General features: G+C 41.2%; 1 protein-coding gene across 1 annotated transcript in view; it reads right to left on the bottom strand.

Moving 5' to 3' along the window:
- The window catches only part of tbxas1 (thromboxane A synthase 1 (platelet)), a 238,952-nt gene extending 216,909 nt beyond the window's left edge, over positions 1–22,043 (bottom strand). The window contains exons 1-2 of the mRNA XM_087997508.1: positions 21,948–22,043; positions 5,622–5,760 (exon numbers count right to left, since the gene is read on the bottom strand). Of these exons, the coding sequence (XP_087853634.1) occupies positions 5,622–5,728 (107 nt within the window). The 5' untranslated portion in view covers positions 5,729–5,760; positions 21,948–22,043. The remainder of the gene's footprint in view (positions 1–5,621; positions 5,761–21,947) is intronic.
- Between the last annotated feature and the right edge of the window lie 1,502 nt (positions 22,044–23,545).

The raw sequence follows: 23,545 nt of genomic DNA, 5'->3' as shown, positions 1-23,545 counted from the left end.
GCAACAATTGGCTGTTAATTGGATATCTGAGTTTTGGTTGCTGTTTTGACAACAATTCGAATTTAACCAATTAGTTTATTATGACCAGGATACTAAAACTCAATCAAGTTTGAATTTATTGTTTTAACAACATCGGACCAATGACAGGGAATGATGTTGAAGGGTATATAAAAAAGCAAGTATTTTGAAAATTTAGTCAGACAACAACTGCCACTGAATAGCAGAGCAACTGTCGTATAGCTGGAGAGCTAACTGCCCACCTAACATCTTGCTGTCAAAGAACTTAGAAGGCACTCTCTACCTTTTCCTGTAAACATACTTGCAGTAAAAGGAATGATAATTCAGGGATATAGGCAGAAAGAAAATTGAAGACAGCAGAGAAGACAGAGGCTGTGTGAACTTGAGATTACGTTAATAGAACGTAGAACATGCAGTACAGGCCCTTCGACACTCAATGTTGGGCCAACCTGCGGAACCAATGTGAAGCCTATCTAACATACACTATTCCATTTTCATCCATATGTTTATCCAATGACCATTTAATTGCCTGTAAAGTTGACGAGTCTACTCCTGTTGCAGGCAGGCTGTTCTATGCCTCTACTACTCTGAGTGAAGAAACTACCTCTGACATCTGTCAGAGATCTACCACCCCTCAATTTAAAGCTATGTCCCCTCGCGCTAGCCATCACCATCTGAGGAAAAAGGCTCTCACTGTCCACCCTATCTAACCCTCTGATTATATGTCTCAATTAAGTCACCTCTCAACCTTCTCTCTAACAAAAACAGCCTCAAGTCCCTCAGCCTTTCCTCATAAGATCTTCTCTCCCTACCAGTAAAACACCTCTGAACCCTTTCCAAAGCTTCCACATCCTTCCTATAATGCAGTGACCAGAACTGTACATAATACTCCAAGTGCGGCCGCATGAGATTTATGTACATGGACACTGAGATCTCTCTGCTCATCTACACTACCAAGAATCTTACCATGAGCCCAGTGCTCTTTAATCCTGTTGCTCCTTCTTATTTATATACTCCATTTCCCTTGAAAACAAAGGCCAATATTCTATTTGCCCTCACTTGAATTTATATTTTTTGCTCTTTGTGATTTATGCCTTAGGAACCCTAATCCCTCTGTGATGTAAGTTTTCTGCAATCTTTCTCCATTTAAATAATATTCAGCTCCTCTATTCTTCCTGCCAAAGTGCATGACCTCACATTTTCCCCACAGTATTTTCCATTTGCTAATTTGTTGCCCAATCACTTAACCTATCGATATCCCTTTACAGACTCTGTGTCATCCTCACCATCTGCCTTCGAACCTATATTTATGTCATCCACAAACTGGATACATTCACTTCTCTCATCCAAATAATAGCTATATATTGAAAATTATTAAGATTGCAGTAGCATTCCAACAGTTACAGGTCGCAATGCTGAAAATGCCCCCCTCAATTTATTCCAACCCCATGTCTTCCATGAGTTAGTTTATCTTCTATGTTAATACACTACCTCCAACAGCATGGGCTCTTACCTTATTAAATAACCTAAAGTGTGATACCTGCTCTGCTATCATATTCTTTATAACAAATGTGAACATTTTCCCAATAATAAAGCCCAATAGTTACCTGATTTTGTTTCTTTCCCTTTATAAATAAACATGTTACACTGGCAGTTTTCCAGTCCTCTGGGATACTTCCACTTTCTGTGAATTCTTGGATAATTTTTATTAATACATCAACTGTCTCCATAGCTCCTTCTTTTAATATCTGAAGATTCATCCCATCTGGTCCAGAGGATTTATTGGTCTTTAGCCTGATTAATGACCCTTGCACTTCTGCTCAAGATATTTACTGTATTTATTTCTTCTTTGTCTTCGGCCTGTGAATTATTTAGTGTTTTTAGAATACTACCAATGTCTTCTACTGTGAAGACTGATGAGAAGTATTTATTTAACACCTCTACCATTTCTGGTTCCCTATTATTATTTCCCCAGCCTCATTCTCAAAGGGCTCATGTTAACTCTGGCCTCTTGCTTCCTTTTTATATATCGAAAGAAGCTTTTGCTGTCCATCTTGATAATCGTTGCAAGATCATCTTCTCCCCCTGTTTCAGGTCATTTTTTTGTTGTTTTTTAAAAACTTTTCCAACCCTCTAGATTACTAATAATCTTTACCACATTTTATGTTTTTTCTTTCAATTTGGTGCTATCCTTAATTTCCCTGTTTCAACAGGGTTAGCTTAACCCCTTCCTAGAATTCTTATTCCTCACTGGGATATATCTTTGCTGTGAGCCTTGAGTACTTTCTCAAATGTCTGCCACTGTTCCTTAACCATCTTTGTTGCTAAACTGCATCCCAGATCAATCATTGAGTCAGAGTCATACATCCCCGGAATCAGACCCTTCGGTCCAACTTGTCCATGCCAAGCAAGTTTCCCAAACTAAAATAGTCCTATTGTCAGCGTTTGGATCCTATCCCTCTAAACATTTCCTAATTCATGTACCTGTCCAAATATCTTTGTAACATTCTAACTGTACCAGCATCTACCACTTACTCTGGCAGTTCATTCCACAAATGAACTACCGTCTGTCTAAAAATGTTGCCCCTCGGGTCCCTTTTAAAACTTTCTCCACTTACCTTAAAAATAAGCCGTTTAGGTTTGAACGCCCCTACCCTAGAAAAAAATACCTTTGCTATTCACTTTATCTAGCTCCCTCATGATTTTATAAACATCCATTAGATCACCCCATAATGCTCCAGTGAAAAAGTCCCAGCCCATAAAGCTCCCCTTTATAACATACCATCCAGTCCTGGCAAAATCTTTATAAATCTTTTCTAAACCCTCTCCAATTTCATAATATCCTTCATATAGCAGAGTGACCAGAAATGTGCACAGCACCTGGAAATGTTCAGGCCTGAATTGGTAAGTGCCACCAACTTCTGCCCTCATTTCTTTTTAATTACCCTTACTTAAGTTTGATGCAGTTGTTTCCAAACCAAATTCCTCCCTCTCAAAAGGAATGTTAAATTCTACCATGTTACAGTCACTGCTTCCTCAGGATCTTTTACACTGAGATCATTTATTAAACTGGATTCATTGCACATCCAAACTAGTTTGATCCACAACATATTGTTCTTGGAAACGGTCTCAAATACACACTGAATTCTTCTTTGTAGCTACTGCTGCCAATGAGTCTGTCCCAATCTATATGAAAACTAAACTCACCCATAAATTAATGTAATGCCTTTCTCATGCCCTCATTATCGCTTTGCAATCATGGTTCCACACTACACATAGCATGCCCCTAATTCTCCGCAAGGAGTTAAAAACAGAGGTGCAGCATTTCCTCATTTCTTTTTTGGTGGGGGGGGGGGGGGGGCAGAAAACAAGAAAGAAAGAAATAAGTTTTACAGAGCACTTCTGTCCATACTGCCAATCCAGCAGTGTCTAGAGAGCAGAACAATCGTGCTGCAGATAACTGAAAACAGTCAGCAGGACAAAAACAGGGGTTACAATAGAGTAGCATCATTACACCTGCAAGAACAGGTATGGGAGCAGTGTTCACACAGTTATGTACTTGGGCACTAGATTGGAGTGCATAACATTGATGATCACATGAACAGATTCACATTCAAAAAAATTGGTGCTTTTTAAATAAGTGTCTAATTGTTTTTTAAAAATTTCTAGGGAATCAGATTCCACATCCCTACCAGATCTACCATTCAGATGTTTAAGAACTCTTTCAATTTCATATCCATTACCTCTGGCTATGAATCTTTGAAGACTAAATGGCTGCAATTTGCTGAGTTTTGCAATTAGTATCATTAGCTGTTGCCCAGCCCAAATCTAGGAAGGATGAAGTGAAAAGTGAAAGCTGTTATAGTCTCAGAAGGACCATTGGCTACTCTCCCTCATTAACGAGAGATAACTTATACTGGGGTTTATTTGATGGTCACCACTTGTCAAGCAAGATTGAGAAGTCAGGGCCTTCACATTAACGTTAGCTGATAAGCGACTGAACATATGCTGTTGACATCTCCATACCAGCCACCTTCACTCCCCAGACATATAGGGGAAATGCTCTCATCTATTATTATTCTATTGTGGGGAAGCGGTGGCATTGTGGTAACGTTACTAGGAGAGTAATCTAGAGCCCCACGTTTAATGGTCAGGGAATGAGTTTGACTCATCCCACGGCAGCTCATTAAATTTAAATTCGGCTAAAAAAAAAAGGAAGTTGAAAGAAAGCTAGTCTAATGGCAACCATGTTGCCATAGTCTATTATCATATAAAACTCATCTGGTTCATTAATGTTCTTTAAGAAAGGAAATTTGCGATCCTAACCTGGTTTGGCCTACATGTGATTCCAGACTCACAGCATAGAATCATATAGTATAAGAGGCTCTTCATCTGTCGAATCTGTACTGTCAAAAATACAGCACTACCTATACTAGTCCCACTTTCCTGCAGTAGGCCCACAGCCTTGAATGTTGTGGTACTTGCAAGTTTTAATTTAAGTTCTTATTAAAAATAAAATCCTGCCTCAACTACAATGCAGCCCCTTCCAGACCCCATCATCCTCTGGATGGAAAGGTTTTTCCTCAAATCCCATTGAAGCCTCTTGCCTTTCACTTTAAAATAATCTCCCTTGATATTGACCCTTCAACTAACAGAAAAAGCTGCTTTCTATTACCCTGTCCGTGCCCCTCATACTCTTCCAAATCTCTATGAAGTCCCTTCAACCTTCTCGATTGCAAAGAAAACAACCCAAGTTTACTCAGTCTCTGTTCATCGCCAAAATGCTCCATCCCAGGCAACATTCTGGTGAATCTCCTTTGCACCCCTTCCACTGCAATCACATCCTCCCTATAGAGTGGTGACCAGAACTGCACACAGTACTCCAGCTATGGCCTAACCAGACTTCCGTATAGCTCCAATATAACTTCCCTGCTCTTATAATCTATGCCACGATGGATAAAGTCAAGCATTCTGTATGCCTTCTTATGCAATGTGGTAATAACTGCCCACTGGGCAATTAAAGATGTACAATAAATGCTGGCCTAGCCAGAGGTGCCCACATCCTATGAAAGAAAGAATAAAGAAAAACATTAAACCTGAGCATTTTACTGGGCTAGAGTTTCCTGCAAGTAGAACACTTGCAATCTGTCTGCAGGAAACCTTCTAAACTTGGTTTCACATAAGACTGCACTCATCCTTCATACAATGCTAAATATGCCGGGAACTTGTGACTTAAGTTTGAGAGTTAGACAAACAATCAGATGATATGATCTTTGTAGAAGCCTGCATGCAACATCGTTGAACAGAAGCACCATTGTTGACATGACCTTGATGGATTGGTGATCAGATTTGAGTAACAGATCTAACAACAATGACCAGGATCACTTTGACACTAACCTTTTTCCAACTTTGCAGACAGTGAGACACATTGATTTCTTTCATGTCTCACACTGACAAAGTCAATTTTCTATGGACAAAAGGGACTTGTTGGGCCAAAGGGCCTGTTTCCACACTGTAGGCAATCTAATCTAATCTAAACGAAAAAGCAATATCACAACGACAAACATAAAAACAAAAAAGAAGGCAACTTTCAAATTACTTACCAGTACAGAAGACCAAGGAACAGCACAAATAATCCAACAGAAACTGTTGTCCCAGTGAGTTCAATCGAGGCCACTGGAATCCCTACAAGTTCCATCAAAGATGCCATCTTCAGTGTTTCTGTCTGAATCCTGCACAATACTGAAAAGAACAGAAGCAATGGATATCACCACATGCTGAACAGATTGAGCAATTTGCAGCAAGGCGTTGTTTTTGACATTCAAATCAATTGGCTGAAAAGTAAACAGGCACATTAATGTTTACCAACCAACCCCCATGCAGAACAAATCTGAAAAAAACAGCTCCAGTTCAGAAACTGCAGGAGTCTTTTTTTTCCCCTCTGGCCCCTCCTATTCCACAAACACATCAGAAAAGATGTAGACGTCATTTCTTAGAGTGGTACCAGGATTGTTAGAGAATTTCTTGAGCCTATTAAAATTAGTTGTGGTGTGACAAGTGCCTTGTACAGTTTTAGAAAGGCATGCCTGTCTTTATATTCCATTCCCTTTGAAATAAAGGCCAACATTCCTTTTGCATGCTGAACCTGTATGCTAGCTTTTTTAATTCATACACATGGACTACCAAAATCTTTTGTGCTGCAGCTTTCTCAATTTAAATAATATTCAGCTATTCTATCTTTCCTACCAAAGTGCATATACCCTTACACTTTCCCACATTCCATCCGCTACGTTTTTGCCTACTCTCTTAATCTGTCCATACCCCTATGAAGACTCGTCACCATTTGCCTTTCCACATATGTTTGTAGCTTTTTCAGTTGTGACATCTCTTTCTTTTCAGTTTCTGGTCGAGGTCTTGTTGCCTTGTAGACGGTGGATTGGAATGGGGACGTGGGAAGGGAGTTACTGGCCACAAAACTCTTAGCCTCTGACCTGCTCTTATACCCACAATATTTATGTTGGCTGATCCAGTTCAGTTTCTAGTCAATTGCAACCACCAGGATGTTAATACAGGGGGATCCAATGATGATTACATACTAGATCTTGTTGGAGATAGTCACTCTCAGCATTTGCCATTTATCAGCCTAGGCCTACAAGCTGTCAGGTCTCGTTACATATGCACACAGACTGCTTGCTTCAGTACCTTGCGACTTTCGAATGATCGCAAACATTGTGCAATCATCAGCAATCATTCACAAATCTGACCTTACTGTGGAAGGGAAGGTTATTGATAAAGCAGCTAAAGACAGCTAGGGGTACTGAAACTCCTGCAGTGATGTCCTGTGTCTTTATGTTCATTGTTGTGCAGCATAGTAGAATGTCATTATCAGCATATGGCCTGTTATTTCACCTTTCATTGGAGGTATGTCATACACTGCCCTGTGGGATACTTCAGGTACTAATGCTATTGAAGCAGTAAACAGCATTATACAAAGTAGTTAATCTCAATACATGGTCTAAAAGATAATTGTCAAAATTCAATCATAGATTCCCAGTCCTGCTGGTCGCCAATTTTCCACCACTACAGTACTTGGATCCTTGTAGAAAAGACCACTCCCTCCGTGACTCCCTCGTCAGGTCCACACTCCCCACCAACCCAATCTCCACTCCCGGCACCTTCCCCTGCAACCGCAAGAAATGCAAAACTTGCGCCCACACCTCCCCCCTTACTTCCCTCCAAGGCCCCCAAGGGATCTTTCCATATCCGCCACAAATTCACCTGCACCTCCACACACATCATTTACTGCATCCGCTGCACCCGATGTGGCCTCCTCTATATTGGGGAGACAGGCCGCCTACTTGCGGAACGTTTCAGAGAACACCTCTGGGTCCCCTGCACCAACCAACCCAACCACCCCGTGGCTCAACACTTCAACCCCCCCTCCCACTCCACCAAGGACATGCAGGTCCTTGGACTCCTCCATCGCCAGACCATAGCAACATGATGGTTGGAGGAAGAGCGTCTCATCTTCCGCCTAGGAACCCTCCAACCACAAGGGATGAACTCAGATTTCTCCAGTCTCCTCATTTCCCCCCCACCCCCCACCTTGTCTCAGTCCCAGCCCTCGAACTCAGCACCACCTTCCTAACCTGCAATCTTCTTCCTGACCTCTCTGCCCCCATCCCCACTCCGGCCTATCACCCTCACCTTAACCTCCTTCCACCTATCGCATTTCCAACGCCCCTCCCCCAAGTCCCTCCTCCCTACCTTTTATCTTAGCCTGCTGGGCACACTTTTCCTCATTCCTGAAGAAGGGCTCATGCCCGAAACGTCGAGTCTCCTGCTCCTTGGATGCTGCCTGACCTGCTGCGCTTTTCCAGCAACACATTTTCAGCTCCTTGTAGAAACCCACATGCAACCTCGTTGAACTGAAGCACCATTGTTCACATGACCTTGATGGATTAGTGGTCAGATTTAAGTAACACATCTAACAACAATGACCAGGAGCAGCTGGACACTGTAACCTTCTTCCAACTTTGCAGACAGTGAGATACTGACTTCTTCATCTGTTCTATCACTGAAGACTTCTCAGTATTTGTCTGGCACCTCCCTTCTCAACCATGATGACAAGGGTCGCCTTACCAAGAACTTAGAGCTCCAGACAGTGTTGCTCATGGGAATGAGTGCCCAAGGGCCTATTGCACATTGAGTTGATGATCCATGAGGAAGATTCTTACACCAGGTTACCCAATGTCCATTTTCATGGTATAGGTACCTTCCATCAAACAACTGGACAACTCTTGACCATTTGTCCAGCAACATTTTCTGTTTTGTTCAATACGAACTTTCTTCTCAAAAGAAACGTGTTGAACAAAACCTTCACAGAAATTTAAGCTTTTTTTGATGCCCCTAAGTTCATTGTCATGGCTCTATACAACAATATTCTAAAGTTCAATTTTGAATACCTGGAGAGGAACTCAAATCACTGCCTTCAATAATGCCAAATCACTATCTTTCGTCTTCACCTATAGTATTAAAATGTATTTTTGTCTTCAAAAGTGGATATAAACAAAGAAGTTGCATGTTAGCAGTATCGACACCCTTAGCTATTACCAGGAGAAACTAAAATCAAAATAAACCTCAACAGCTAATTCCCCATGTTATTTTCCTCAACACTACTCCAAAAGTATTTTCTTCTATTCAATCACCAGATGTGGACATCACTGGCCAGGCTAGTATTTACTGCCCTAATTGCCCAGAGGGCAGTTGAGAATCAACCATATTCAATCACTAATCAATCTCAGCTCAGAATGGGTACATTTACCAAGCTACAAAAACAAGGACACAGGAATCCATGATCTTTGAACTTGAACCAACAATTAAAGTCTGTCTAAGAATATAACTGACATTAAAACAGTCTGCCCTTGCAGATGGATGTTAATGACCCCAGAACAATACATGGAAGTAAAGTTCTTCCAGGCAACCTTAGCTCAATTTGTAAATAAACTAACTGACCATTCACTTCACATGGCTTGCTGGTATTAAATACCTGTCTTGGTTTCTGACATAACTATATAATTTCACAGTATGCATTAGACTTTAGTGCCTTCCCACCAGATAAAAACAGAAACCAATTCAGCTCTGAAATGCAAGCCTACTCAACTGATTAACTGAATTCCTTCAAATGAGATACATCTGTTGCTAGCTGGAGTGAAGAACCCCTCAAACAAAATATAGGTCCCTGCTAACATTAACGGGACCATGGTTCCTGAATCAACTTTGATCATAAGGGAGATCAAAGATGAATTTCTACAGAAATCTGAAAATTCAAAACTCTCAGAAAATGTTCCATGTCCCCTTCCCTTAATTGATCTAGGTTTTTCATGTTCTTTCACCTGTGTCAGGAAATCCTATGCTTTGAGGTGGGTTGGGAGTTCTGACAGGTATCAGAAACATGGGATCAAGATAAATGGATTAGTCCCTCTCATTTCTGTTTGTTGGTGTTCATCCTGGAAATATAGATTTGTTTTGTGGATCGGGCCAGTTGGTATAATGCAATAACAAAATGAGGTCAGACCCACAGAAGTGGCAGCATCTCCTATTTGCATCGGATCTACGTTTTCTGGTCCACAGGGCTCAGCATTGCCAGGTTTTCCAAAACCCCTTCTCTCCAAATTAGCCAACTGGTTTACCAACACAATCCAAGTCTTGTACACTTCTTACATATATGTCACCTTGCCACACTATCTGATGCTCTCATCACCTTCTGTTAATTCATCATCTCCCATACTTGCAACTCAGTTAGTTGCTCATAAGGTCATAAGAAATAGTTGCCATTCAGCCCCTCAAGCCCACTTCACCATTCATTAAATTATGGCTGCTCCGATTGTGATTAACTCCACTTTCTTGTCTGCCCCTTGATAACCTGTCACTCTCAAGTCAATCAAAACTACATGTAGCATCTTTGAAGATATTTAATGATCCATTTGTCACTTTTCATTGAGGAAGACAATTCCAAACCTAATGACTCTCAGAGAAGAAATTCCTCTTCGTCGCTGTCTTAAAGGGGGAAATATCCTCATAGCATCGGTTATGACATGGGGTAAACCTTCCTGCTTAATTTAAAACCAGCACCAGAGCAAAGATTTATCCTATGCAGTAATCTGTAAAATTCGAGTGGCCAAGAACTACTTAAAGTAAAAAATTAACAACTTTAGTTCTTAAAGTATAACAGAGAATAATTGACTAACAACTATTTGCCATTTCTTTCTCTAACCTATCTTTTACATTCCCTTCTATAATACTAGTCCAATAAAACTACCAATTAAGATTTACAAAAATATAAAATTAGTATAGGCACTCTCACAGATTGCTACTGGTCATGTTGTAAGACCCAGAGATACTGGAGTGCTATGGTAGGGGAACTAAAGGACATCCTGGGAATTGAAATTAACGTGGATCTGGTATTCCTTCTTTTGGGTTGCCAAACTTGCTATCTCTGGGGGAACACGGGAAGAGATTGTGTAACATTCTTACCCACTGTGTGAGGAAGAACATTCTACTGAATTGAACGTCAGAAAAACCACCAGTTCTTATGGAGTGGCATAGGCTGGTGATTGAGCATTTCCCCCAAGACTACTTTAAAAAATTGGTGCACCACAAAACTGAGCAGTTTTACAAAACATTTTAAAGTATACGGACACAGACTTATCAGCAATGTTAATTAGGGCCGTAGTAGAGCCGTGGGAATCAGCATGGATGCCCTTGAGGCCCTGGGAGGAAAAGGCTGGGGAAAAAAGAATGCAGGTACTATAGATGGTGCTCCCAGAGATGGGAACCTCAGTGGAGGTGTGATGAGTGAAATAGAATAAAATAGTGAAATATTCTTTAAGTCATTTGAATTTAGTTTAAGTTAGTATTTATTTAATATGTTTGTAGTTTAGTTTAAGTTGTGTGAATGTGTTTGGTCTGGTAGAATAGTAAGTCATTTGTTAATAATACTGCACATGGCTTTGTTGTACTGCCTCTATTTTTCTGTTTTAATTGTATTTTTTTGTATATAGATGTTTTGTAAAATATTTTAAAAGGCTTTCAATAAAAATATTTATTAAAAAAAACTTTACCAAAACCACACTCCTCAACTCAAAACCAGGCAGCTTTTGTTCTTCTATTCGGATCTTCCTGTGTCTTCTTATCTTTTTCTTAGGAATTTCTGCATCACAGATTACTGATTGAAAAGCTTTCATTTTAAGAGAGCTATTTTTCAGTTAGTCTGTTTACATGCTGGGTTTGTCAGTTCTCCTCTCAACTGTACAATTTTCCCTGGTCTCATACCCTCAAAGCATTGGATTGAGTCACTGGCTTTTAAGATTGTCAATATACTTAATTCAAACTGCACTGGAGTTTGATTTTATTTCGGGGTATAATCTTAACTGATTGGCCGAATTCGATTGTATTTTGTCTCCAGGCAATGAGCTAATCAAGTTGTTTGACCAAGTGTTACATTGTTGCCTTATTAAGAATACTTGGTGCTGTGTCCGGTAGCTCTGCTGTTTTTAACTCTCTTAAAGGATATCCACCTCTTCATAACACAATCGACCCTCCCAAACTCCTTTAGAATCTTATATGTTCCATAAAATCACCTGAACTCTAATAAATGCAAATATATTTACCTTTCCTCATAAGACAAGCCCCTCATCCCAGGACTTAGACTAGTTAATTTTCTCTGGATTGCTTCTGATGGTAATTCACTCTTTGCTAACTAATGAGATCCAGATTATACATAATATTCAAATTGCAATCTCCCCACATCCTGTACAGTTGTAGAAACGCTTTCCTAATTTGGTATTCCAGGCCCCAGACAATAAAAGCCAAAATTCCACTTGCCATGTCTGATTACAAGCTATTTTTGATTCAAGGATATCCAAAACTTTCGGTACTGCATCATTCTGTAGTCATTCTTGATTTAAATAATATTCTGCTTTTCTATTCTTCCTGCCAAAGTGGACAACAAATATTTTCCACCTGCCAACCTTTTGCCCACTGAATTAACCCATCCATATCTCTCTAAAGCCAGTGTTCTTCACAAAATTTGCTTTTCTACCTTGTTTTGCACAGTCAGCAAATTTGGCTCAATACATTCTGTTGCTTCATCCAAGGTCATTAACATAGATTGTAAATAGTTAAAGCCTCAACACTGTGACACTTCACTGGTTACAGTTCACCATTACCTATTTCCTGTTAGATATCCACCCTCTATCCTTGCGAACATATCTCCCCCAAAGCCATTCTCTTTCTGTTCCCTAGCCTCGTTGAGATGCTCATGTATAATATCTGTAGATACCTAAAAAGCACATAGGAGAGGAATTTTCAATCATTATTTCCTTTCTTTACAGATGCTGCCTGTTGTCCTGAATCTTCATTTTCTGTGGACTTTTTCAGCTATCTTTAAAAACATCACAGGATATATTTGAGTTCCAAGTCTCTAAAGTTAGCTTCCAGGATAAGCTAATAGTTATGCTCTACAACTGCAAACTTCCATGCCTTGGATTGGGGAAGGGAAGATCAACAAGGGTTTCATCAGCTAACCACGATCCAGTGACTTCTTAGAAGTGGATGTCAGTTGAGGTTCAGGGTCACTGATTGGTAGATGCCCTTTTTGTCATATAATCTGTCACCAATCACTGTCAAGACTTAAAAGTAAACAACAACCAATCAAGGAAGTGTCAAAAGGCAGCAACCATTTGTGGAACTGAATCCTTGCAACAGATTCCACCAGCGGGTGGGGAAGGCAGTTATAGTAAGGAGGAAATTTTTAAAAATTAGTTATTTCCATTTTAGGTTGATAGATAAATGATAAATGAGATTAAAAAAAGAAATAGATCAATGGGGAATTAACAATCTGATGTGAAGGATCACTTTTCTCTTGCTGCAAAGAAATGTTATACTGAGCACAGTTTTATTTGGAAGCTATTTGGTAGTCACTGAGCTATTTCAGATCTGACCACGTTCTATCCTCCACATCACATCTGCAGCACAATCAGAGCCCCACGGACACTTACTTATAATAGTCTACTTGCAGAAACCTGGCAATGGATCAAGTCGAATTATCTAGAGCAGAATACACAATGAACTACTTTTGAAACTATCGTTGCTACGTAGCTGAATGCAGCAGCAATTCTATGCCAGCAATGTCCCAGAAACAGTGAGGACATGAATAACCAGTTTTTGTAACTGATTGAGAGAAGAATGTTGACCATGAACTTCCTGATATTCATTTGAGTACTACAATAAAATCTGTAACATTCACCAGAACTGACAAGACTTAACATCTCACTGAAAGACTGTCACCTCCAACAGTAATGCCTTATTACAACCCCAGAGTGCCAGATTAGAATGGGTCCTAAACCTACAATCTTCTGAGACTAAAGCAGTGTTGTCACATTAATAGTTTGGGGCTGGAGTGCCCTCTGCTGTAATAAAAAAATCTGTAAATGAGAATTCCTGTTCTCTGGATTTGTTTTGAATCTGAGTTTTCTCTCCATATGTTTTTCAGGATTAGAATTGTAGACAACAATAGACAAGCAACCTGTTGGTTGTGGGCTCAAGTTCTATCAGAGTAAATTGCGAAACTGAATTCAATAAATCTAGCTCTTTACCATTTTATTATGTGGAGATGCCATTGCCGGCCCAGGGTGGACAAGGTCAGAAGTCACACAACACCAGATTATAGTCCAACGGGTTTATTTGAAATCACAAACTTTCAGAGCACTGACAATGGAGCAGCGCTCCAAAAGCTTGTGATTTCAAAGAAACTTGTTGGACTGTAAATTGGTGTCATGTGACTTCTGATCATTTCATCATAGTACTAGCCTGCAATGAAACAAACCTAAATAGACATCTACTCCAAACTGCTGGTAGACTCATGATGACCTCATAGGTGGTTTAGCAAAATCATTTTGTTGTGCTAAATTTGAACATCTACCACCAACTTCCCCAGATAGAATAATAAATACACTTGCCTGTATCTGACTACTTTCTTCAGAATAATCAGATGGCTTCACTTTAGTGTGTAAAATCATAAGATGTCATAACTATCTAAAGCATTCACACTGAAATTAATTATTTATCAGTAAGTGAAAAGAGGCCACAAGTAGTCACACCTGTTGGGCACTGAGGTAAATATATGACAGAACTGAGTTCACTTACAAACGTGACAGGAATGAAACCATGGCAGACAGCGGTCATCTTATTCGGGAAGCTAATAGTTAATGGAGATATTATGCATTCACACAGAGTTCTGCCTATGAGTGTTTAGAAGTAGTTTTTATTTCTATCCTATTTTCTGGATAGACAAATTTCCAATGTTGTCCTCGCCAGCCTCCAATCTTTCACTCTCCATAAACTCAAGCTCATCTGACATTCTGCCACATTTCCCCTAACTGCCCATAAAGTTTCACTCACCCAATATGCCTGTGCTTAGTGACCTTTGCTCCTCCATGATCTCTCTCTACTCTATAACCTCCTCCAGCACTACAACTCTGAAATCTCTCCACTTGTCCAATTCTGGCCTTTTGTTCATCACCATCCTTTATTCATCCACTATTGGCAACTGTATCTTCAAATGTCTGGGCTTAAGGATCTTTCCCTAAAGCTTCCCACTGCTCAGATTCTTTAAGTTGTTATTTCAAACCTCTCTCTTAAACCACAGCTTTTGTCACCTCTTTCAATATCCCTTGCTTTGATTGTATTTTTTCTGATTAAACTCCTATGAACTGACTTGGGATATTTTATCAATGTAAAAGGTGCTAAGTAACTATAAGTTGTTGTTATAGATCAAGTAATCCAAAGTTTCTCTTGTACACCTCTGGCAGATGTGCCTCATTCTGTAAAAAGTGGTGGGAAAAAAATGCAACAAACATACATTACATGGGATGTAAAACCCACTTCTCTGGACTTTCAGCAATTTTGATTTATTTCTTTCCTCAGGCTTTTGGGAGAAATTTGATTACCTTACATAGAATTAACAGATGTGCACTGATCATTCACTCCAACTGATCTATGTGAGTCTTTATGCTCTGCACAAGCCTCTTTTACTTCTTCATTCATTCTCAGCTCGATGGACATTTTTTGATGAGGACAGAATTTAGTATTGTTCTTCAATTGCCATCAAGAAGTTGGTGGCGTCTTCAATCATTACAAAGCTGTCAAATTCACAGAGCCTCACGTTCTACATCCTAGAGTCCAAAAGGAAGTGACAGCCGTGATAGTGGATGCATTGGTTATAATAGTCCAAAATTCCCTGAATTCAGGAAAGATTCCAGTGGATTGGAAAACTGCTCATACAATGCTCTTATTCAAGAGAGGCAGAAAGTAGTAAACTATAGATCAGTTCATTTAACATCTGCCATTGGGAAACTGTTGGAATAAACTATTAAAGGAAGTAGGAACGTAACATTTGCAAAATCAAAATGCAATCCACCAGAGTCAGCATCGTTTTATAAAGGGTAAATTGCGTTTGATTGACTTGCTAGTCTTCTTCACAGATGTACCAAGCAAAATATTAATGGAGGTCCTGTAGATGCAATTTATCTGGATTTCTAGAAGGTGCTGAACAAAATGTTGTCATGATTTGGAGGTGACAAGGTGTTGGACTGGAGTGTACAAAGTTAAAAATCACACAACACCAAGTGAAACTCCAACAGGTTTAATTAGAAGAACTAGATTTCGCAACACTCCGAAAGCTAAGTGTTTCTAATTAAATCTGTTGGACTATAACCTGGTGTTGTGTGATTTTTAACTTTGTACACAAAATGTTGATACACAAGGTGAGATCACATGGGGTTAGGGGTAATATATTAGTTTGGAAAGAGGATTGGCCAACCAACAGAAAGCTGAGTCAGGATAAATGGGTCTTTATTTCGCTGTGGAATGCCACAGAGTTCAGCCCTTAGGTCCCTACTATTTATAATCTATATTAATGACTTAGTTACAGGGCCAAATCTTCAGATGACACTAAAACAGGTGGGAAAGTAAACTGCAATGAAGAAATAAGAAATTTACAAATGGATACGGGCAAGACCATAAGAAATAGGAACGTGAGTAGGCTGTTTGGCATCTCAAGCATGCCCTGCCATTCAATAGGATCGTAGCTCACCTGACACTCCTGAGATCCATTTTTGTCCTTTTTCCCCTGTTGATCAAGAATCTAACACAGTATTAAATATACACAAGAACTCTGGCCCCACACCTCATTGTAGCAATGAGTTCCAGAGACTCTCAACACTTAGAGAAGAAATTCCTCCTCATTTCAGTCATAGATTGTGTCCCTTTATTCGGAGACTATGCCCTCTGGTCCTAGGTTCTCCCACGAGTGGAAACATCCTCTCAACATTTATCCTGTTAAGCCTTTTAAGAATCCTATTTGTTTCAATGAGTTCACCTCTCATTCTTCTGAACTCCAGCAAGCAGACTCCCAAACTGTTTAGCCTTTGCTCACAAGACAATCCCTCCATACCAGGGATCATCCTAGTGAACTGTCCCTGAACTAACTCCAATGCAATGATATCTATCCTTAAATAAGGGGGACGAAAATTGTAAACAGTATGTCAGATATGGTCTCACCAGCACCTTGTACAGTTGTGGTAAGAACTCCCTACTCTTACACTCCAATCCCCTCGAGATAAGGGCCAGCATTCCATTACCCTTCCTGATCACTTGCTGCACCTGTGTTAGCTTTCTGTGCTTTATGCCAAAATATCCCCAAGTCCCTTTGTGTTGCAGCTTTCTGCAGTTTATCCTCCAGTTAAATAATATCCCATTCTTTTTTCTCCCTTCCAAAATGAAATTCACATTTTCTCACATTATACTCCTTTGGCCAACATTTTGCCCACTTACTTAACCGATCAAAAATCTCTCTGTAAATTGTCTGCATCCCTCTCACAACCTGCCTTTCCACCTATTTTTGTATCATCTGCTCTGTCCATTTATTTATCATTTCCTCTCTTTCTTTTCCCTCTTTGTTTTTATTTATCCCTTGGCGTTTCTTTCCAGCCTCAGCACAGACCCAGCAGGGCACCTGTGGCAGTGTCTTGGCCCGACCGCTTGACAGCTTCTAGCAGGGTATCAACCTGGTCTCTTGGCAGCTCGTGGTGGTTTCTCGGCTCGGTGTATAAGTGGGTCCTGCCCAGGCATGTTCTAGAGGCCAGGGGAGATAGGAAGGGGGCAGCAACTTTGGCAGCAGTGATGGCATCGCGGCCCAATGTGCCAAGAGTGAGCGGTGAGGGAAGTCCCCTAGTTCTGCGGTAGCGGTGTCGAGAACAGGCAGCTGACGTCTCCAGAGAGCAAGATAAGTGGAGAACCCAAAGGCTGTTGAACTTCTAATTCCTTATTTTGTAGTTTAAGGAAGACTTTAATGTTAACAAAATAATTTATTTCTTTATTTTCTACTTATTCTAGGTAGATAATACTTAACTTTAATCACCAAGATGTCACCATTTATTTCCCCACATTCTATATCTTCCATGACTTCTCCACATTAAACACTGATGCAGAATACTCGTTTAGTATCTCCCCCATCTCCTTCTATTCCACACATAGCCTGCCTTGCTGATCTTTGAGGGGCCCTATTCTTTCCATAGTTACCCTTTTGTCCTCAATGTATTTATTTTAAAAATCTCTTTGGATTCTCCTTAACCCTATTTGCCAAAGCTATCTCAGGTCCCCTTTTTGCCCTCCTGATTTCCCTCTTAAGTATACTCCTATTGCCTTTATACTCCTCTAAGGATTCACTCAATCTCTGCCGTCTATACCTGACATATGTTTTCTTCTTTTTCTTGAGTAAAACCGCCATTTCTCTAGTCATCCAGCATTCCTCACACCTACTAGCCTTGTTTTTCACCCAAACAGGAACATACTGTCTCTGGACCCTCATTGTTTCATTTTTGAAGGCTTCCCATTTTCCAGCCATCCCTTTACCTGTTAACATCTGCACCCAGCGACTTTTGAAAGTTCTTGCCTCATGCTATCCAAATTGGCCTTCCTCCAACTTAGAATTTTAACTATTAGATCTGGTCTATCCTTTTCCATCAATATTTTAAAACTAATAGAATTATGGTCGCTGGCCACAAAGTGCTCCCGCACTGACACCTCTCTTTCCTGGTCTCACCCTGAATTCTCATCCTTTTTGAGATTGTCCTCCTGTCATTTCCACTCCAATCTTAACTCCTCTAAGAAACCTCTGACCCTGCATCCAGTCCCTCCGAACTCTCCCCTACAAAACTACTGACTAGCCAATTTCCCTTCTGAACCTCAATGTTAGCTGATTTTTTTTAATATCCAGAACTGCCCTGACACACAACATTCCCTACCACCAAAACGCCCACGGCATTTTTTTCAATCACTCACTACCAGTACATCACCCATGTTTTCAATTGAAAAATTTACATGCAAAGCCTGTTAAGGGCAATACAGACCATCAAAGGTGAGGTAGAGAGGGAGGGGGCTAAATTAAAATAGAGTTGAAAGTGGGCTGGCTACTGTTGTTCGGCTTCCTGTCCTCAGTTACTACCCCTGTATTTCAAATCTGCCATCATCACAAAACCCTAATCCTAATGCAGCCTTAACCCTACCTCCAATTTCAAAAATTGCTGCCCTATCCCCAAATTCCTTTTCCATTTCCAATTACAAGTCCTTGAATGGGATAGAAATAATCTATTTCCACCTTCCCTGCAACTCCAGATTTTAATTCCTCTTATTAGACTATAGACAGAAATCTGATCACAATCACAAATGGCATCTGACCTGACTGTGACCATGATGGGCTAATGATAAGATTCTTGATAGTGTAGATGAGCAAAGAGATCTTGCTGTCCATGTACAGAGATCCCTGAAAGTTGCCACCCAGGTTGATAGGGTTGTTAAGAAGGCATATGGTGTGTTAGCTTTTATTGGTAGAGGGATCAAGTTTCGGAGCCATTGGTCATGTTGCAGCTGTACAAAGCTCTGGTGCGGCCGCACTTGGAGTATTGTGTACAGTTCTGGTCACCATATTATAGAAAGGATGTGGAAGCTTTGGAAAGGGTGCAGAGGAGATTTACTAGGATGTTGCCTTGTATGGAGGGGAGGTCTTATGAGGAAAGGTTGAGGTACTAGAGACTGTTTTCGTTAGTGAGAAGGTTGAGAAGTGACTTAATTGAGGCATACGTGATAATCAGAGGATTGGATATGATGAACAGTGAGAACCTTTTTCCTAGGATGGTGATGGCTAGCACAAGGGGACATAGCTTTAAATTGAAGGATGATAGATATAGGACATTGAATGAAAATGGAATAGTGTAGGTTAGATGGGCTTCAGATTGTTGCGTCGACCTGTGAAACCATCAAAGGCCAAAGAGCTTGTACTGCACTGCAATTTCCTATGTTCTATGATGTGACCATCCACTCCAGTCACCAGGTTCACCTACTGATTATGTTTCTCTCACGTATACGTCTAAGTAGGACATTCTTCACTTGGTCCCATTCCTATCCAGGCAGCATCCAAGGAACAGGAGAATCGACGTTTCGGGCACAAGCCCTTCTTCACAACCCTTTTGTGCCCGAAACATCGATTCTCCTGTTCCTTGGATGCTGCCTGACCTGCTGCGATTTTCCAGCAACACATTTTCAGCTCTGATCTCCAGCATCTGCAGCCCTCACTTTCTCCTCCCATTCCTATCCATCCAGTTAAAGTCAGAGAATCACCTTGTGCAGTTTCTCTTTGCATTCCTGAACTATTACCTCCAGACTCAAAGATTATCCCTTGCCTCCTATGTCTGATTTCTAACCTGCCCTCAATGACATTATCGACATTCCATAAGTAAAATGGCGACACCCAGATCTATCATACCACCACATCTCACATTGTTGGCCTGAAATCCAGTTCTGGATGAACAGAAATCTTCTCAGTCTAAGTTCTGTGGAGACTAAAGGCATTGCCATTGGTTCATTTCCTAGCCACAACTCTGCTGCAACTGTCTGAGGCAGAAGGTGATTCTCATGTTGTACTCAACTGTAAAATAAGTTTCCAACTACGTATCTGCAATACTGCCAAGAACAGTTACTTCAACTCTTGAAACTGCTCTCCTCCTGCTGAAACCTTCACTCTAGTTTTGAATATATCAAAACACACCTCGTCTGCACCCCGCCTCCAATCTATGTAAACGTGACATCATCTAACACTCTGCTGTCCCTACATCAAATCACACCAAACACTACTCTTCTATCACTCACATGCTCACTGATCTAGTTCGAAAGCCTTCATCTTCATTTTTCAACCCCTCCATTACCTTGCCTCTATTTCAGTAACCTCTTCTGTCTGACATATTTTTGAGATCTCTGCAATCCTTCAATTATGGCCTCGAGGAATCGTTCCAGCTTTGGCAGGTGTGTAACTAGTAGAGTCAATAGATGTGAAGCTGGAAGAGCACAGCAAGTCAGACAACATCCAAAGGAGCAGGAAAGTCAACTTTTCAAGCCGAAACCTTTCGTCAAGACTCATCCAGGTTCACATCTATTGACGTTTATTTCCTGCATCTGCAGCCTTACAGTGTCCTAGTGTACCTAGTGGAATTGACTACACACGTAATTTGCCAGTTACCTAATTCTCTGACCCAGGAGAGCAACTCATCACAAATATTGAACAGAGAAGGTAAAAAGAAATGGTCACATCTTTTGCAGTGTAGTCACTGGTATTCAGTAACCAATTGCAGACAATGTATGCGGCACGGTGGCTCAGTCGTTAGTACTGCTGCCTCACAACACCAGGGTCCCAGTTCGGTTCCAGCCTCAGGCGACCGTGTGGAGTTTGCGCATTCTCCCAGTGTCTGCGTGGGTTTCCTCCTGGTGTTCCGATTTCCTCCCACAGTCCAAAGATGTGCAAGTCAGGTGAATTGGGAATGCTAAATTGCCCATAGTGTTAGGTGCATTAGTCAGAGGGAAATGTGGGTCCCTCTTCGGAGGGTCGGAGTGGACTGGTTGGGCCGAAGGGCCTGTTTCCACACTGTAGGGAATCTAATCTAAAAAAAAATAATCTAAGATCCCATTAATGAGATCCAACACTTAGGTTTCTATGCAGGGCAGAAAGCTGACCAGGAAGAACAATCTTTGAAGATGGTGATGCGACCTTTAGCACCAATAATCGATTTGGAGCTTCATTCCAAAGACAAATGCCTCGTTGTTTATTATTAGTAACCTATTTTTCTCATTAACTTGTTCATAGATGTTATCACCCCTCTGGAGCAGGAAGCACTTGAACCCAGGCATCCTCATCAAGGCGTTGGGGGGCTACGACTGCACTAAGAGTCCCCCACAACAGACACATCTTAACTGTTGGCTTCAATGCCTCTCAGCTGCAAGGTTAAGACCAGGGTCTCCCCGCCATCGGAGCAAATTACCAAAGATGCTGGAATCGGAACTGAAAACGAAACAAAAACGCTGGAAATCACAGCGGCTCAGGCAGAAAAAAGTTCTCCCCTCCATCTTCTCCTGCCTGGTGCCAAGCCAAAGGGGAATGTGCACCAGTGGAGGTGGCCCAGATGGAACACAGGGAGCCAGGGGTCAGATCAAGTGATTCTTGGATCAGGACACAAGGGAACGAAGGCATTCACCTGGGGGCCTGCATCCACCTGGGGGCCTGCATCCAGGGGTCTGCATCCACCTGGGGGCCCTGCATCCACCTGGGGGCCCTGCATCCACCTGGGGGCCCTGCATCCACCTGGGCCACACCTCTCCCTAGCAACATGGCAATATGACCGCGGCTGGACGCTAAAAGACCGGCGTGTTGCGTGCAAAGTGGGGGAACGACGATCAGTGCTCCATCACCGATATTACCGAACAGCCCCTCTCCCAGGAACCCGTCCTCCACCTGCTCCAGGCCGAGCTTAAACCCTCACCTCAATAATGTTGTTGTTGTTGTTGCTGCTGCTGCCGCCACCTCCTCCTCTTCGTCGGCTGGGTCACCGTCACCCCTGCGCGCGGGGCCGTCTGGGAATTGTAGTCCTCCCCTCGACACTCCTCAGCTCGAGTCCAATAGGCGGTGGCGGCGAGGGTGGACTACAGTTCCCACAAGGCTCCGCGTGCTGTCAATCACCTGCCTATGTATCAGCCCAAGCCAGGTGTAAACTTTAATCAATGACTTGTTGTAAACTCGGTGAAGTACTGTACTGTGCATTGACATCAACTGCACCGGCTAGATCATCTGAAGGAAGCACTGACGCGGCAGAACAGCATCCACCAAAAGAGAAGTGAAGTTCTGGGGAACTATTTGAACCCAATTTATTAAAATCGTCAACAGAAATCAATGAGCTAATGATTTATTGATGTCTGTGCGGCTGCTTTGACGCAGGCTATTCTTAGGGTAGAAGTGGGCCCGGAGCTGAGAAAAAAAGTCTATCTCTGCTCTTGGTGAATCACACTTGTTAAAAGTCAATAAATCGTTAATGAGATTGTGAGTCTTGGCAACACTGCATTATTAATATTCATCTTTCTGTTTTGCAAATGTCAGTGGAAAATCAATACAAAAGCACCATCTAGAACGAGATCACAGTTGGCACCTTCCGGTTTTTTTTTGAGTGGCTGGCCATAAATCTCTAGGATACACAGTATAGTATTTCGTAAATATATAATATTTCAGATAACAAGCATCCTCCCCCCCCCCCCCCCAATCTCGTTTCGGAGTCTTATAAAGGGGAGGCTTTATATTTGTAAGGTAACGAATAACAAGAAGAAACATTTCAGATGTCAGTGTTTCTTCCTACATTCTTGATTTTAAAAAAAAGTTTTATGTGCTGTTGGACCAGAAAAGTGCAGTGAAACTCAATGATAGAGTCAGAATTGTCAACAGTCAAAGATGCAAAATGATTGCAAAGCCTATCGAAATGCATCCAGCTAAATAAACCTCACAAAGAAGACTCATTAAATCGGATTTGTTAAAGCTTTCAGTTGGTCCATCTGCCCAAATTCATTAAGCAACTACATCTAAAGTTTTGCAGCAGTTTTAGATGTACAGAGATACTGCATAAATGCAAATTCCAGATTTAGTCATTTCTGTTCTGTTGTAACTTTCTGATTTTTGTTTTTCTTTCCAAAGTATGTGAGCATCACCTACTAGGCCATCCCTAATTGGCCTTTAAAAAGTGAGTCAGCTTCTTGAACCGTTACAATCAATGTAATGTAGCGACACACAGAGTGTCAGAGAGATGTTTCCAAAACTTTTGATCCAGTGACAATTAAGAGACACCATTTTAGTTCCATGTCCAGATAGTGTGTGGCTTGGAGGGGTACTTGTAAATGGTGGTGCATCCCATGCATCTGCTGCCTTTCCTTCTCGATGGTAGATGTCGCAAGTTTGGATGGTTTTATCAAAAGAGCTTTGGTGTTTGCTGCATTGCATCTTGTGGGTTACGGTACATAATTCTGCAACTGTGTATCAGTGGTGAAGGAACTGGATGTTGAAGGTAGTAGATGAGATGCCAATCAAACAGATTGCTCT

Source organism: Chiloscyllium plagiosum, unplaced genomic scaffold (genome assembly GCF_037043375.1).
Source record: "Chiloscyllium plagiosum isolate Xiang-an unplaced genomic scaffold, Cpla_swu_hap1 HiC_scaffold_19, whole genome shotgun sequence".
NCBI lineage: Eukaryota > Metazoa > Chordata > Chondrichthyes > Orectolobiformes > Hemiscylliidae > Chiloscyllium > Chiloscyllium plagiosum.
This window is presented reverse-complemented; position numbering and strand designations above follow the sequence as displayed.